This window comes from Amaranthus tricolor, chromosome 2, assembly GCF_026212465.1.
Source record: "Amaranthus tricolor cultivar Red isolate AtriRed21 chromosome 2, ASM2621246v1, whole genome shotgun sequence".
In the NCBI taxonomy this organism is placed as follows: domain Eukaryota; kingdom Viridiplantae; phylum Streptophyta; class Magnoliopsida; order Caryophyllales; family Amaranthaceae; genus Amaranthus; species Amaranthus tricolor.
Window position 1 is genome coordinate 8,416,216 of NC_080048.1, and position 17,521 is coordinate 8,433,736.

The window sequence follows — 17,521 nt, forward strand, 5'->3', positions numbered from 1 at the left end:
TGAAAAGTTGAAAACTAATGGTTAGCACATGAAATTTCCAAATGTTTTAATAGAATAATGAGTCAGCCATTTAATTGAGATTTTTTCTTTTCTCCCTTGTGATAGGTTTTGATTCTCACCATCTACGAAAAAAAAACCGCAACTATAAAAAAAGTTTTTAATAAAGCTCAAAGAATGATGTAATCCAACAAAACATATTTAGTAGACTAGTACTCCTATATTTTAGCAATATTTTTTTTGCCCCTGTGACAGATTTAATTTTCAGTACCTACATGAAAATTGTAGAATCTAAAGCAATATTTTTAAATAAAGCTCTAAATGTCAATCAATCATACAAATCACATCCAATACCCCTAAATTTTAGCTATATCTCTTTATCTCTTATAATTAATGTTCAATTCTTTTCACCTACCGAAATGAATCCACAAATCTAAAAGTATTTTTTTTCTTTTATTATTCTTTTCAATCTACTAAAAACATTTGTGGCTCAATGGATAAAGCATCTGCATGTGGAGTAGAAGGTCTAAAATTTGACCCCTACTGAATGCAGGTATCAATTGGGGGGTTTCTTGATTGCACGTATCTCTCTTTATTCCCTCTTTAGAGAAACGAGTAAGATTTGTCCGCATCTTTCAGGAAAAAGAAAAACCCTCCGACCAGACCATGCCTTGTGCGGAATACTGGCAGAGAACAGTTAAGAGTTAGGTGAAAATTAAACTCACGATCTTATTTTGAAAAACAAAATATTTACTCTTCAATTGAAATAATACTAGATTCTCAATCTAAAACAATAATTTTATAAATCTAAGATTAGTGATTAAATCATGCACAACAAATTTAGTAATCCTTGATTTTAGCAATCAAAATCTACAAATCCGAAAAAAATGAGGAACAAAAAGTATTTCCTTGTTTACTAGGTCCACTCTTTTCAACTCTCAAGTGAGCATGGTCATTTGGTATGACTTTGGTGGATAGCCTCCCCACCCCACCACACCCCGCGTCAAGACAATGGCATTGTTTGTAGTGGGGGCAAATTCTCCCTACTTCCATAGATTGTTGATTGCGTTAATCATTCTTTCTAATTCTTTATTCAAGATCAATACTTTAATTGTACTTATACAATTAGAAAAAATAAATGCAAAAAACCTAACAATATTTTTTCAAACAAGAAAATAAGGGGAAAGTCTTGTACGACTACTCGTTTTTTGTTGTCTTCTTTTATAGAGTGGTATTATTTCCCTAATTCCATGTGCCCTTTTATTTCTCAACCTTTTTTGACAAAATTTTCCTTTTGTTCTCTTTTGGGTTTTTGGGTTTTCGCAGATCTCTGGATTTTGAAGAGCTATAGTTCAGGTTTGGTTTAATATTCTTGCCTGGATTGAGTTTTTTTTATTGGCTCTTGTATTTGTTTGATGAATTTACTGTGAAAGTATGATAAATGTAGTTCTTTTTGGGGGGTTTTTGTTTTCAGTGGTTTTTGTTGATGAATTGATTATTTGAGCTGCTAATTTGATGATTGGAATCAATATGGTAAATGAGTTATTTTGGTTTTGATCCATCATTTTGTTGGTGTATTGTTTTTTGATTTATGCCCAAGGTTGCTAATTGATTGGTTGTTATTTTTGAGGGTTTTTGATGCTTTCTTAGTTGCTGGAAACAAAGAACTGATTTGGATTGGTGATTTTTATCTACCCTTTGGATTTTGGTAGAAAGGAAGCCCCTTTTTGGGTCTTAGGTTGAAATTGAAATTGTATTGGAAATTGGATAGTTGTAGGGATCAAATTTGCATGATATGGAAGCTAAATTTGGAGGGAAGACTAATGGGTATGGCCCAGTTGTGGCTGAAATGAAGGCAGTAGGAAAGAGGACTATAGAATGGGATTTAAATGATTGGAAATGGGATGGTGATCTTTTTCTTGCCAGTCCATTGAATCCCGCGGCTTCGGATTGTAGAAGTAGGCAGCTTTTTCCCCTCGGGCCAGAATCTGTAGCAAATGCTAATGCCAATGCCAATGTCTCTAATGGTTTGCCGTTTGGTTTCGAAGAAATTGCTATGACTAATGAGAATGAAAAGAGGGAAATAGAGAAGAGGAGGAGGGTTGTGGAAGTTCATGGTGAGGAATTACATGATCAAGTCGGACCACTTGATTTGAAGTTGGGTGAGCAGGTATATCCTATAGTTGAGGGTGAAGTTGATAGAATTGAAGGAAAGAGTGTGAAAAAGAGTAAGTCTGCCGGAAGTTCTCAACCGGTATGTCAGGTTGAAGGTTGTAGGGTCGATCTTAGTTGTGGCAAGGACTATCATAGACGTCATAAAGTTTGCGAAGTGCACTCCAAGGCTAGTGAAGCGTTGGTGGGAAACACTATGCAACGGTTTTGTCAGCAGTGTAGCAGGTTCCACGCTCTACAAGAATTTGATGATGGGAAGAGAAGCTGTCGTAGGCGTCTAGCTGGGCATAACAAAAGGAGAAGAAAAACACATGCTGAAACTTCACCTAATGGTAGCTCTTTGGTTGATGAAAGGAGTGCTGGCTATCTATTGATTAGTCTGCTGAGAATATTATCCAATTTGCATTGTAAGTACTTGTTTAATTCAGTGCTATTTATTTAAATTTTTCTTAAATGAAACTAGATTCTCTTCATAGGCATTGTAGGATATTGTATGTTTGATTGGACGATTACTGTATTGGTTTGGGTTTAGTTTTCCATCAGTGCGGTTAGAGTTTTAGTTTAGATTCTCTTAAATGAAGCATGGACTTTTAGTTACCTTTGTTTTTGTTATCTTGAATAAGTACCAGTCTTCATAGTGTTAAATGAAACGGGATCATAACGCCTAAATATCAGTCAAAACCATAAGATATCCTTTGATATGGCCTAAAATGCGGTTATACTAGACCTTTACAACTCGGAAAATATCAGTTCATTTATTTTGAAAACCTTTATAATGCGGCCAATGCGATCCGATGCGGCCTTATTTTTATACTATGCCAGTAAAACATTGTCTTATATCTAGCAACCATTGAAGGTGGAAGCCAGAAGCCTAAAGCTTGTTTTTGTCGTATCATACTCTTACTCTGACATCCTGGAGTGCTATTTCTAACTTCTCTGTACCAAACATTTTGGATTTAAGCATAATATTTGATATCTTGTTAAGCGATGAAGACATTTTACGTCAATTGTGCGCTAATTTGTGACACAAAGATAATCTCTCTTCGTTCCATTCAATTACACATCATCATAATCAAACATTGTCTTACTACCTTATAAGATGCTATTTTCTTTATAGTGGCTCTAATCTCTGCAATAGTAGAGGTGTTGCTACTAGTTGACTGTAATCCATACACACGAAATGCATGCTATATCACTATAAATAAGAAGTCCCATCACTTTTATACCCATCTAACGGTTTTTTGGGTAAATATAAGTTTGGCCCATTATCATTCAAAAGTCAGTGGACAAATTTTTTAATAAATGAACGGTGCTCTAGTGTTCGATTGTGATGAAGTTTGTATTCCATTTTTATTAATTCGATTGAAGGCTGAGGCAAGATTAGTAATACTGATCTAGGAAAGGCACAAGAGTAATTGGAGTTGGTACAGGCTACGGTTTGTTATCTCTTGTTTCCATTGACTTGATTCCGGGTGCTTGATAATAATACACACTATGTGGATTGCAGCAAATGCTTCAAATGAGTCAAAAGATCAGGATCTGATTTCTCACCTTTTGAGGAACCTTGCTGACCAAGTTAATGGAAGCAACATGTCTGAGTTATATAGAGCATCCCAGAGTTTACTTAATGCGGGGACCTCTGTTGGGATGCCAGAAAAGGTATCATATCTCATGTCTGATGGTTCATTTGCTAAGTTGCTTTGTTTTTTACGTAGCTTCTGGATTTGAGCTTTTATTTTCCCGATAATTAGGTCTCTTCAAGAAGTCAAGAATCGTCTGAAGCTATACCTTCAGCAGACGCTCAGATTGGATTATTGATAAGGGAGAATCAGCATGACACACGACAGACCCAACCGGCTGCACGACCAGATGGTCTACGTCCTGCTAGCGGGTCTATACCAGCAAAAGGAATTGTGGAAGCGGCCAACCTTAAGAAACAAAACTTCAGTGGCATTGACTTAAATAGTGTTTATACGGACTTGCCAGAATGGTTAGAAAATCCAGAAAAAGGACATGGTTCTGTTGCTTGCGTACTTGGGCCAGAACAACATTTACTGAAATTGAGTCCACCTCAAACAAGTGGATACTCGGATTCGAATTCTGGTCGTTCTAGTTCTAGTGGCAGTGAAACGCAGGTAAAATTATCTTTCTCAAACTAAAATCTAATACTCAAGTTTATAATATACTAGCTATTATATGAAGGACATTGGACGCCAGAATCAAACTCATGACACTGGTTGGAAGCTTTCCACTGCATGCCTTTAAATGAAGTAGATGTGTATTTAGTAATCTTTGTTAGCTAATATGATTGAGGAACATGACACTGGAACATCGACCCATGCATATTTGGTGCTTTATTGGACAAATCTGTATAACCTGCTTCACAACTTCTATCTGGCTTACACTGCTATTCTGTCTGATCATCATGATTTAACGATGATCTTTAAGGGCTGACATGTTCTGGAACTTCTCCCCTGGGGTAAGCGATGAGAAAAGAGGGGTCGGGGGGGGGGGGGGCGGTTACACGATTTAGGCGCTAATGTCTAGTACCACCATGCACTCGAGGAAACTATGTGACCCTTGAAAAACATTGCTAATGTCTTTTATCGAACATGTGAGTGTCTTATCTTTCCTCTTCCCCTTATCATTATGTGATCTTGTAGGGCCGCACTGATCGGATAGTATTTAAGCTGTTTGGTAAGGATCCAAATGACTTGCCTCATCTATTGCGAACACAGGTAATTTTTTACTCCTTAAATATCATTTTAATAATAGACGGAGCTCATCGTATTGTTGAGGCATTTGAAATTTTTGCTCTCCAGATTCTCGATTGGTTGTCTCACAGTCCAACAGACATTGAGGGGTACATCAGGCCTGGCTGCATTGTTTTAACAATATATCTCCGCTTGAATAATGCCTTATGGGAGGAGGTTTTGCTTCTTGTCATTGAGTAGGCGGATTGTGTATTCTTGTTAGACGACTTGTTCATTCTGTCTTTATTATTGTTCTTGCAGCTTTGCGATGACATGAGCTCCAGTTTTGGTAGACTCTTGAGTTTGTCTGATGATCCATTTTGGAAAACCGGATGGATCTATACCAGAGTGCAGCAACGTGCTGCATTTGTCTGTGACGGTTGGTCTTCATATCCCCTTTCCCTCCTCTCCCAATAGTTAATTATATTGGTTATTGTATGCTAGATTGAGCGATTCGTTTTTCTTACAAAGTCTCATTTTGGCATGATTTGAAATTGTTTGGTCGTAAGCTTCCTTTTTAATCCGACACTGACTCTATTTATTTTGTGCTTAAGGTCATGTCATACTAGACACACCTTTACCTTTCAAGAACCGCCAGAGTCGAATTTTAAGCATCAGTCCCATTGCGGTTCCTACTTCTGAGACGGTGCAGTTTGTGATTAAGGGTTTTAATCTCTCTGGACCATCCTCCAGGTACTTAACTTTCATGTTTGTGTAATTTATTGACAAATTTAATTCATGAGGGTTAAGTTATAATTAAATTGATTTGTGCATAACTTATAGCATATACTCCTTTCATTCCTTAATGAAGTTTCCAAAAGGAATGTTCACGAGAATTAAGAAAAATAGAATTTTTTAGATAGTGAATATATTATTTTGTTGAATAATAAATTTGATGAAGGAAAAGTAGAGACCATAAACATTAAAAAAGTATTAAAAGAAAGTTAGTGGAAAAAATATGAGGACCACAACTAATAAAAAGTGTTTTTATAAAGTGGAAAACATGTGGAGATCGTAAAGAATATAAAAATGTTAAAATGAAGTTAGTGGAAAATATGTGGGGACCATAATGATTATTGAAATATTAAAATGAGGATGAATGAGGTTATTTTGTCCAAAATATGTGATATAAATAGAAAGATTCCTTTATGGAAATAACAAATGGAACATCTCAAAATGGCAAATGAGAACTTCTTTAAAAGACGGAGGGAGTAGTATTTAAGCTTTGAGGCTTGCATTTGAGTCCTTGTTGGCAGTTAACAATTCACGTATCTCGCAATGCTACACTTTTTAGGTTACTCTGTGCAATAGAAGGGAAGTATTTGGTCGAGGAGAATTGTTCTGCCTTGGCAGAAGATACCGACACAGTTGCTGAGCAGGATGATGTCCAGTCTCTCGGCTTTTGTATCTCTATACCAAATCTTGTTGGGAGAGGATTTGTTGAGGTAACACTATCTCTTTTTCCCGTTTAGTCTGTTATCTAATTATCAAATTCAGTTCACTATCGCGTGTGGACGAGTGGCTACTCTTTAGTCTAAAATGTCTTGCTAGAAACTACAAAATTAACGTTCAAGATCCCTCCTGAATGGGACTTTTACATCTAATATTCTAGTTCTTTGGTGTATGAATTTAATTTTTGTTATGATATATTGTAATGTAAGCCAAGCCAATCTGATTTTGCATTTTTGTTTTTCAAAAATAGATTAATTTTCGGGGGCTAACTTTAGGATTTCTTAGTTTTTGGAATATGTTTATTTAACACTATTCACCTAAATTAATATATAGCGCCAAGATGTCCAAGTAACCTTTGAGCCAGTTTGGGGGTGGGGGGTGTTATCACGGTAGTCAAGTGACATCACTAAAATTTGGAAAAAAAAATAGTAGAAGTATTAAAGTGTTTGGGGGTGAGTTGCTTGAGTAGTTATTTTTTAACCATTAGGTATGTGGTTCAAGCCCCGACAACTACCTCTATTATTTTCTTTCTCCCTTCCTTTATTCACATTACTCTACAAAAACCGAAGAAACAGTTAACCCATTTTGCCATTCACCTATTTTTGTTCTTTCAAGTGACATCACTCATTTTTTTTTCTAGATCCGCCCCTGCTTTGAGCTATGGTCTTGTAAACTTAGATTTGTTTGTTGGTAACATAGTCACGTGTGAGTAGTATTAACGTAACTTCCTCAATTTTCATTAGATAATTTATGTTAATTTTTTGATGTAGGTGGAAGATTATGGCCTCAATGGTTGCTTCTTTCCATTTATAGTTGCGGATCCTGAAATTTGCTCCGAGATATGTATGCTAGAAAGCCTAATGGAGTATGTTGGTACAGAAGAGGGTACCGATGGAGAATGTAGTACGTTGAAAGCTAGAAATGACGCCTTAGATTTTATACATGAGATGGGCTGGTTGTTGCATAGGACTAACTTAAGTTTGAGGCTAGGCCAAACCAATCCCTGCTCAGATCTTTTCCCTTTGGACCGACTAAAGTGGCTGATACTGTTTTCAATGGACCACGACTGGTGTGCCGTGCTGAGAAAACTTCTCGACATTCTATTCAGTGGAATTGTAAATACAAGGGATCATGCTTCTGTCGAACATGCATTATCGGAGATGACCCTGCTCCATGCTGCCGTTCAAAGAAATAAAAGGGCCATGGTGGAGTTTCTGTTAAGATACACGCCCCAAAAGGTTAGAAATACATCAGGTCTGGAACAGAAGCACCCGGATAATGGAACACCGGGTAGCTTCTTATTTAGACCCGATATTGCTGGTTCCAATGGCTTGACCCCTCTGCATATAGCTGCTAGTTGTGCTGGTTTTGATAATGTGTTGGATGCGTTGCTTGAAGATCCTGGAAAGGTAATGAAATTATAGATGCTTTGTTGGTATTTATTACACTTATGGCACGTTTGGTTATCAGTTTAAAATGGAAAGAATGGTAATGCATTAAAATGTGATACTTAACAAGGTTTATGGTCAAGCTTGTCCTTAGAGGTGTTTGAAACAGACTCGTTGACCCGAAATTTACCTGACTTTGTAACCAAACCTGATTTGACCTGACTTCAAAAATGATTTACAATTATGTAAAATACAATATGAACACAAAACCTTATTTCAAATTGACCTAAAATCAACCCGATGACCCCAATGAACATCTACTTGTCTTGCTCTAGTCATTCTTTTTCTTCATTAGATTCATTCTCAACCGTGACCACTTGAAAAGGTGGTACTAGATGATGATGGAAAATTATGAAAAAAATCACGTGTTTTGAGGGTGAGAGTTCCGTATAATGGGAGTGACATTGTTCTTGATCATTTTTTAGTTTCTCTTATTGTTTATTTACAATTCTATACTTACCTAGTTCCTAATGTCTAATGAAATGTGTGTTGCCCAGTGTAACATAATTCACTAGCTAATTCGCGATTCGCTCAAATTTACCCAAGAATAGCCTAAAATCGACCATAATTCACTTTTTTCGATTCACGATTCGCGAGGAGATTAGTGAATCATGCGACACTGGTGTTGCCAAATGAGTAATAACTAGTAGTTATATTTACTAATCCTTACGGGTTTTAATGTCTTTTCTCGTTTAGGTTGGTATTAAAGCTTGGGAAAACGCTCAAGACAGCACAGGATTGACCGCTAAAGATTACGCTTGCTTGAGAGGTCATAACCAATACATCAATTTGTTCCGAAGAAAAATCAACAAAAATTCATCCGGCAAACATGTGGTGGTCGATATCTATGGATTTCCCGACTTGGAATCTAACCGAAAGCAATCCGATATAATCCAAAATGCGAAGTTCAATACCTTATACACCGAGAACTGCAAACTCTGTGAGGAGAAGGTAGATTACGGGTTTAAAGGAGCAGCGCTAACATATAGGCCAGCAATTCTCTCACTTGTTACCATTGCCGTAGTTTGTGTTTGTACGGCACTGCTATTCAAGAGCATGCCTCGAGTTTGTTTTGGGCCGTTGAGGTGGGATTCGTTGAAATATGGAGCAATGTAGGTAGCGATCAGCTGTATAGATTTAAGCGGATTTCGATAATTTAAGACAGTTTAGGGCAGAGGAGCATGTGTCCCTAAGAAGTGTTTAAGCTAACATATTAGTTTTATGAAATGTGAAGTTTGTTTTCTTGTGTGGATTACACAATGTATTATGTATATATAGAGTTTAAATTTCGCTATGTATTTATGATGCCAAGATAAGTATTAGATGCATAATTTACATGAAAGTGTTTATGTAATGCTATTATTTATTTTCTCCTGCTTTATTAAATTTTTAATATTATTTATCAATCACTCTTAATTTGTTGATCATCAACTTAAGTTTAGGTTCAAACCCCAAGGTATAATAAGAAAAGTTATCGTGCAAATTTTTACTAATTTTCCTATAAGAATAACTTATGGTTAGTTATGAATTATACCAACTTATCGGTGTGCCTTAAATAACACAAACTTTTGCTTATATTAGATTGTTTGACAAAAAAAGAAAATTAATGGTAAAACAAAAATTGGTATTAATTTAAGAAAACAATCCCTTAAGTTGTGGTATTATTGTAGAAAAATTACCGAAAATTTCTATTATTCACGGTATTCTTATATTTCTATTATTGTGGTAAAATCCAATTATAATATGACTCTATTTATTAAATTTATTTTTTCGATTTATAATTATAGTAGCATTACTTTTAAGCCATTCACTTGTTAGTAAATTTTCCAGTGAGTTTTGATAAGAAAAATCAAGCCATCTAAGATCTTTCTTTAGTTTATAATAAGAAAAAAAAATCATAAAATCCTTGCATGATTTTCTCTTTCTTTTCCTGTACCAGTGTAGAGTTTTATATAGTTTTAGCGGATTAACTTGAATCAAATACACTATAATCGTAAATATATATATATCTTTTTTAAAAAACTAGTACAATTATCTTTTAAAAAATTTAAGCATGGTATATTTCCCTAATCTATTATTGTGAAAAATACAATATTTTTACAGTGCACCTCTCGTTAAATGCCTCTTGCAAAAAAATATCTTGAATAATTTTACTTATTTTCCATTTGTTGTGAATATTCTTTAATATTGAATATTTTTAAATAATCTAACCTTTATATGTTTTTTATTAACACCTCTTACCACATGTTGACCGGCTACTTAAATACTTACTACCAAAGAGGAGAGTAGACCAATGGAGAAATATAAAGAGGAAGAAAAAATAAGTATAACTGCTATTAGATACCAATAATAGTCGGTTAAAATATGATATGGGGTACTCTCAACAAAAAATATACAAAAATTAAATTATTCACTAATAATCCATAATAAAAATTATCCAGAGGAAATGAGTAATAGATGGAATTATTCGGAATAATTATTCCCAAAAAATAAAAACCTATGATAATTTAGTTGTAAAAAAAATTTTAAAAAAAGGTGCATGATATTTATGTATTGCAAAATTCTTGTCAATCTCAATTCTCAACGTACGCGTTTCTTTCTTTTCCCACTAGCATCTTCCTTCTCACTCGCTTTGTTTCTTGACCTTCCCACTTTTTGCAAGCAACTATACTCCATAACCCTTCTCTAATTTCTTCTTAATTTCGTCAAATCACTTCCTTAATCTTATTCAGATCTCTTTTTCAGGTAAGATTCTTCTCAAATAACATTTATTTTGTATCGTAAGTATTTGAATTTTGTTTACTAGCTTCACTCCTAATTGATTTATGTTTTCCCTTATTTTGAGCTCAAATTTCACTGATCTGGAGTATTTTGTTACTTCATACTATAATTTTTAGTTAAATTGATGTGTGGAACTATTTCATTTTGATTATTTAAGCTCAATCCTAGCTGTGTTTGCTTGATGGTCTTTTTAATTTTGTAAATTAATAACTGGGCGAGTTTCAGTTTCCTTTTTGAGCTTTATCAGAATTTTTATCCTTCATTTCTTTCATGTACATGTGTTTTAATTAAAAGATGTATTTCTATGATCTACTTTTGAAATTGGTTGTTCATTTGGATTCTGTGTTTGTCTTTTTTATTAGATCACTATAATTTCTAGGTTAAGAAACTATGCGGGTTTTTATTGGGTCGAACAGGTAATTGACTAGTATGTTATGATTTGATTCAGTTGGTTTTCGGTTGTGGTTAAGTTTGGTTCGGTTTAAAACTGATTTTGGGTGTACATTTTTCGATTCACTGCCATTTTCGATTTCTGCTGTTTCCATAGATTATTGAAAGTGATGTCAAATACATATTACAACTTTGCAGTTAGTTTTTCATACATGGAAATGGGTTTGTAATGAATTTTAACTTCTGGGATCATTCTTGTGTAGTTGTGTGATTGTGTAAAGTACTTTCTTTATTAATTTAATTGACATGAGAATCATCGGTTAGCTTAGAGGTTGAGGGTTTTCCGTTTCAACCTTCGTAATAGGGGTTTGATTCTTATCACTATAGGAAGGATTAATTCCCTCAACCCCTTGCTTGTATGGATTTTCTAGCCTATTTCGAATTTAAAATTGAAAGAATGATTTATGGTCATATTGAATTTGCACAAATGCAGCTGTTTAAACATGTTATTTGCTTGTTGTAGTCATCTAGTGTGCTTCATATTGAGGGACAAACTATGAGCTGTTTTGGCTGCTGTGGTGACGATGAGTTTCAGAGAGGAGATAATGGAGTATACATGACAAATAACACAGCTGGTAAGAGTTGAACTATAAATTGAGTTGCCCTAGACATGTGCAGATTAAGGTGCAGGTGTTTTTATGCGGTTGTATAATTTGATGTTTCCTAGTGAACTTAAATACTACTATCTGCTACTTTTTTTTAATCATATGGCTGTGTTTGGTTTCAAGAAAACATTTTCTCAAAAACTCCAAGGTAATTAAAATGAAATACTCGGGTGGAAAAAGTTTTCTATTTCTTACAAAAAAATTTCCTCCAAAAATGGAACCAAATCAATTTTGCTCCGCCTTTACACCTCTATTTCCTTGAAGATGTTTCCATCAAACCAAACAAAGGAAAATTAATTATCATTGGCATTTGCCTCTGGAAAATGCTTCTCATGGACAATTCTTCTGCGTGGAAGATGTTTTCCACTAAACCAAATACTCCCTTGATGTATTTTGAGTTATAGTTCGATGTTTTGGATTGGAATATACTATAGAAAAATGACTGATTAAATCATGAACCATTCTTATTTATTTATTTATTTATTTTTTTGACAAGATCAACATTTCTTCTTTATATTAAGTTGAGATGATGTTTTCTATTAAGTGTCAATCAAAAAAAGCTCTTTATTATTACAAAGGCAAGATTGCATAAATCTGAATTCTGACCCCACAAAACCTACCTAGGTGGGAGGCTGGGACCTATGAGCTACTTAATGGCATTAGGGTGATGAAATGTTTTATCTGATATGTTTTGGTTTCTGGTATTGTTAGCTTTTAGCTCTGAGCATATCACAGAGGACACACAAAATGGTTTTGTTTTTCAGGCCATAATGCAGCGTACCCTACAAAAGAAGACAAACCCAAGGATACACAAACTGTAAATTTTCAGCCTCCTGCTGTTTCTGCTATTACTGTGGACGAGCTGAAAGAAATTACTGATAATTTTGGAACAAAAGCTTTAATTGGGGAGGGATCTTATGGAAGAGTGTATTATGGTGTTCTAAAAAGTGGACAGGCTGCTGCCTTGAAGAAGCTAGATTCCAGTAAACAACCTGACCAAGAGATTTTGGGACAGGTAATGTCTAAAGCTGCAAATGGTCTGAGTTCTTCCTATTTCTTTGGTATTCTATCCATAAATTAACTGTTAACATCATGATGCATGTCTAATAGGTGTCAATGGTATCAAGACTTAAACATGAAAATGTGCTTGAGCTCGTTGGCTATTGTCTTGATGGAAATTTTCGGGTTCTTGCGTATGAGTATGCTCCAAATGGTTCCCTTCATGATATTCTTCATGGTAAGAATAAGTTGTCAAGTGCTTCATTCTCATCATTTCAGTTTTTATCACTAATTGAACTCCCATGCACATGGTGGCGGATCTAGCGTGATGTCACTGAGGTCAGTTGACATAATTTAAATACAAAATAAAATCAAATACTACATGTAAATATATCCTAGATGAGTTGGTTAGTGTATTGTTTTCTACATATGTGACTAGAGATCAAAACCTAGTAGCCGTGTTTACTTAAATTGACATCACTCGATTTTTTTCTAGATCCACCCCTGCATGCACATGAGAATTGTTTTGTTACGTTTAATGACGTCATCCATACCTGTATGAGCAAAAGATGACTCAACGTACAGACTTTGTTTTGACCTCGGCACTGTGTCCTGAATTATGAAGTACTGAGTTTGTCCGTACTTGTGATAACAATTAGTTTTCTCATTGTTTATATTACTGATTTATGACTTATGAGCATATTCTTCATTGTGAGTCAGCGTCCTCCTGGTTACTGCGCTCATTACTATAAAGCTTGCAGAATATCATTTCTTGGAGAAAATGTATATTTTAGTTCAGATTGCTTTAGTTGAAGAGTCAAGATTTTAGTTTGTTTCATCCGTAATCATTCTTATGGTTTCTGTTGAGGCATGCTGCACCCTGATTATATCTCCGTGATGCTCTCTATCTAATACAGTATAATGTTTTATGTTTTTAGGTCGGAAAGGTGTCAAAGGAGCACAGCCAGGTCCTGTCCTCTCATGGGCTCAAAGAGTTAAAATTGCTGTTGGTGCAGCCAAAGGGCTCGAGTATTTGCATGAAAAAGCGCAGCCTCACATTATTCATCGTGATATAAAGTCCAGCAATGTACTTTTATTTGATGACGATGTTGCTAAAATTGCTGATTTTGACCTATCAAACCAAGCCCCGGACATGGCAGCCCGTCTACATTCCACACGTGTTCTTGGAACATTTGGATACCATGCTCCAGAGTAAGTGCCCTAACGAGTAAAATTAAACAATCTAGTCTTGTGCACACCTAGTATCAAGACATGTAATTGACAGAAAATCAGGATCGGCATAGATTTATCTAAAAGTTTATTTATAATACAGTTTTGAACATTCTATTTCGTGTGAAGGCTAGACCATTGTTTGCAACCAAAGTAACAGAAATGCGTTGCCGTGTGAAATCTTAACCATAATCTTTTGTTGATGTGCCTTGATCTAACTCTGCTTTTGATCTCAACTGATAGATATGCTATGACTGGGCAATTAAGCTCAAAGAGTGACGTCTACAGTTTTGGTGTTGTCCTCCTAGAGCTCTTGACTGGCCGCAAACCTGTCGACCATACATTACCTCGTGGACAACAAAGTCTTGTGACATGGGTATCGTTTTTGTATCTCATTTTTTCCGTCTTCTTTTTATATTCTCAACTTTTCTGCAATGACTTGATAATTGGGGATAATGGTTTACGTAAGGGTAATTAGGTAATTTCTATATTAGAAGTAACTCGAGCAATAAGTTGGTTTTAAGTGTTAGTTTTCTTATAAATAAGGGGATTTAGAGGCTCATTACATCAAGAATCTTATTAAGCAAATTGTGGGTGAGTTTAAGACTCATTTTAGGAGATCTCAAGCTTCTCGAATTTCTTGATCTATCTTTCTTTTACCATTCCTAGGGTTGTAATCTTTCTTTGTTCATCAATATTATAATATAATTTTACTTTTGTCCTTTTAATATTTCATTCCCAAATTTACTATTTAATTCAAGTAACTAGGTCATAGCATTTTCTCATTATGAATCTTTCCTTGTTACAGGCAACTCCGAAACTTAGTGAGGATAAGGTAAAGCAATGTGTCGATCCTCGACTAGGATCCGATTATCCTCCCAAGGCCGTTGCTAAGGTAATCTGATATGTTTCAAGACATTGTTTACTTGTTTAGTCTTTCAAGCTTGATTTTCGGCTAACGTTTTTCACTATTGTTGCCCAGATGGCCGCTGTAGCTGCTCTGTGTGTGCAATATGAAGCGGATTTTCGTCCAAATATGAGCATAGTAGTGAAAGCTCTTCAACCTCTGTTAAATACTCGGACGGGCCCTCATAATGAAGCTTCAAATGTGTAAAAATGCCCTCTTATAACTTAAAGTGTGATGTCAAATACTTCAAATATTTGAAGATATTATATTGATTTCTTCATGTGATTGAGAAATTAGCGCCATGTATTTTGTTGAATGTGGATTCTGGTCGGCTTCTGTAAGTTTAATGCAAAAAATGTTCCTAATGAATTAAAAAAAATTAAAGAATAAAAATGTTCCTCATGATTGAGACTTTTTGGAGTATACATTATTAAGGTCCAAAAATTAGGTTGTAGTTTGTACCACATCTGCACATGGGTACTTTATTTTAATTTTTTAAATGTAAGGTTAATAAATTAGTGAAATAAAGATTAAATTAGGGACATACATATGCAAGGTTGTAAAGTTTGGGGTATACTTGGACTAATGCAACTATAGATTGCAAAGTCTTGTGGATCTTTATTAGTAGTTTAATTAATTTAATGTTTTGTAGACCGTCTTACCTTGAGATGATCTCATATAATTAGCTTGTTTTTTTAATTGGTTACTTTATAATTGTAAGTCGTCCCTTTAAGGTTATAAGTAACACTTTAAGACAGTAAGTGTACGTTGAGTCAATCTAATAGAAATAGTCTAACCGTGAGATCGTGTTATTTGATAATTTGTGATTTAATTATTAATTGATCATATAAAGTCCTAGCAATTATCTGATTAGCATAAGATGATCCCCAATTAAAATCATAATTTATTTTTTGTTGGATTATGTTTTGTAACATATCAACTATCAAGGACAAGAGATATGAAGGAATTTGACATGGGGTGGGTGCAAGTGGATTTTGAAACCAGGGTTTTACTCTATTTATCAAGTTACTCCATCTTTTTAAGTTTGTTTTTATTAATTATTTATTCTGTGTGATTTTTATTGAAATGGAGCAAATTTTAAAAGTCAAAAGATGTATTTTAGAATACAAAATTGTTATGGTAACATTTAATTGTTTATTTATTTAATAATTATCATTGTGAAATTACCTAAAATACTTCGCTGACTTTATAGTTGACCTTGATTCTTACAACTTCTTATCTGCCTTGCTTGATCGCCAAGTAACCAAATCCCAAATAATAACCACCCACTCATTATAGTAACTAACTCCCACCTATTTTCTGAAGTAACTCCTCCTTTATCCTTATAAATAGAACCTGCCATCACATTTACCACCCCGAAGTGAAAATACCATATCAAAACTCTACCAAAATCTCTACCCACCATCATTTTCACCAACTCGCCGAAATATAAGTAACCCGTATTCTGATATAAACATTCTGGCTTCAATTTTTATCATTCATTCATCGATCTCTCATCTCCTATCTAACTAGAGCGTCTGAGGGGTTTTTCGGGAGATCACCTCCGGGCAACGCAAACGGTTTGTGTTGCAGGACATCAGGTTGCGTCCATGGAATAGTCACTTTTCACTTCCACTTCGTTGACCATTGACTTTGATAACACTTCCACTTCTGCTATTTTAAGTGTCTCTTGCACTTTCTCGTTTCATTATCGAAACATCAATGACATAAAGTGTAGCAATATATGAAAGCGTTAATATATAATAAATAAATAAATATATATATATATATATATATATATATATATATATATATATATATATATATATATATATATATATATATATATATATATATATATATATATATATATATATATATATATATATATATATATATATATATATATATAGGGTCGCGTTCAGGTGCAAACCATGGGTATATGCGAACCGTGAGAATCAAAAAATGTGTTACCTTTTTACAAAAAAGATGCTACTTTTGCACAAAAACTATTTTACTTTTGTTTTTAAAAAAATCTAGTACTTTTCACCAAAAAAGTATAACTGTCAGGAAAAACATATAAATGCAAAGTAACATGTTATTGTGAAAAAGTAACACCTTTTTATATAAAAAGTAATACCTTTTTATGGTTTTCACGGTTCTCATATAAAAATGATTTTCACTTGAACTTCTCCCTATATATATATATATATATATATATATATATATATATATATATATATATATATGTATGTATATATATATATATATATATATATATATATGTATGTATATAATATATATATATATATATATATGTATATATATATATATATATATATATATATATATATATATATATATATATATATATATATATATATATATATATATATATATATATATATATATATAATATATATATATATATATACATATATATATATATATACATATATATATATACATATATATATATATATACATATATATATATATATATATATATATATATATATACATATATATATATACATATATACATATATATATATATATATACATATATATATATATATACATATATACATATATATATATACATATATACATATATATATATACATATATACATATATATATATACATATATACATATATATATATACATATATACATATATATATATACATATATACATATATATATATACATATATATATATAT

General features: G+C 33.5%; 2 protein-coding genes across 3 annotated transcripts; both read left to right on the forward strand.

Annotated features, from left to right (window-relative positions):
- The first annotated feature begins 778 nt into the window (after nucleotides 1-778).
- LOC130804603 (squamosa promoter-binding-like protein 1) lies at nucleotides 779-9,188 on the forward strand. Of its 2 annotated transcripts, XM_057669112.1 has the most exons (11): nucleotides 779-1,353; nucleotides 1,472-2,576; nucleotides 3,677-3,828; nucleotides 3,921-4,304; nucleotides 4,833-4,907; nucleotides 4,992-5,099; nucleotides 5,184-5,301; nucleotides 5,477-5,615; nucleotides 6,217-6,367; nucleotides 7,145-7,783; nucleotides 8,519-9,188. In XM_057669112.1, the coding sequence occupies exons 2-11, from the start codon at nucleotides 1,793-1,795 to the stop codon at nucleotides 8,936-8,938; spliced, it is 2,970 nt and encodes a 989-aa protein (XP_057525095.1). In that variant the 5' UTR covers nucleotides 779-1,353; nucleotides 1,472-1,792; the 3' UTR covers nucleotides 8,939-9,188. The 2 variants fall into 2 exon arrangements, with proteins under 2 accessions (XP_057525095.1, XP_057525088.1); XM_057669105.1 differs by having other exon boundaries at nucleotides 779-2,576.
- Nucleotides 9,189-10,387: 1,199 nt separating this feature from the next.
- Nucleotides 10,388-15,215, forward strand: LOC130804618 (pto-interacting protein 1). The gene is made up of 8 exons (XM_057669125.1): nucleotides 10,388-10,567; nucleotides 11,517-11,628; nucleotides 12,423-12,673; nucleotides 12,769-12,895; nucleotides 13,596-13,869; nucleotides 14,131-14,263; nucleotides 14,696-14,782; nucleotides 14,870-15,215. Exons 2-8 carry the CDS (start codon nucleotides 11,550-11,552, stop codon nucleotides 14,999-15,001), a joined length of 1,083 nt encoding a protein of 360 aa, XP_057525108.1. The 5' UTR covers nucleotides 10,388-10,567; nucleotides 11,517-11,549; the 3' UTR covers nucleotides 15,002-15,215.
- Nucleotides 15,216-17,521: the final 2,306 nt, after the last annotated feature.

Bases quoted from the DNA above. Each gene is read 5' to 3' on its own strand.
- LOC130804603 (XM_057669105.1), top strand. From the start codon at position 1,793: ATGGAAGCTAAATTTGGAGGGAAGACTAATGGGTATGGCCCAGTTGTG. The intron at 5,100-5,183 runs GTTTTGCTTCTT...TTGTTCTTGCAG, and splicing joins ATAATGCCTTATGGGAGGAG to CTTTGCGATGACATGAGCTC. The intron at 5,616-6,216 runs GTACTTAACTTT...TACACTTTTTAG, and splicing joins CTCTCTGGACCATCCTCCAG to GTTACTCTGTGCAATAGAAG.
- LOC130804618 (XM_057669125.1), top strand. From the start codon at position 11,550: ATGAGCTGTTTTGGCTGCTGTGGTGACGATGAGTTTCAGAGAGGAGAT. The intron at 12,896-13,595 runs GTAAGAATAAGT...TTATGTTTTTAG, and splicing joins CCTTCATGATATTCTTCATG to GTCGGAAAGGTGTCAAAGGA. The intron at 13,870-14,130 runs GTAAGTGCCCTA...CTCAACTGATAG, and splicing joins TTTGGATACCATGCTCCAGA to ATATGCTATGACTGGGCAAT.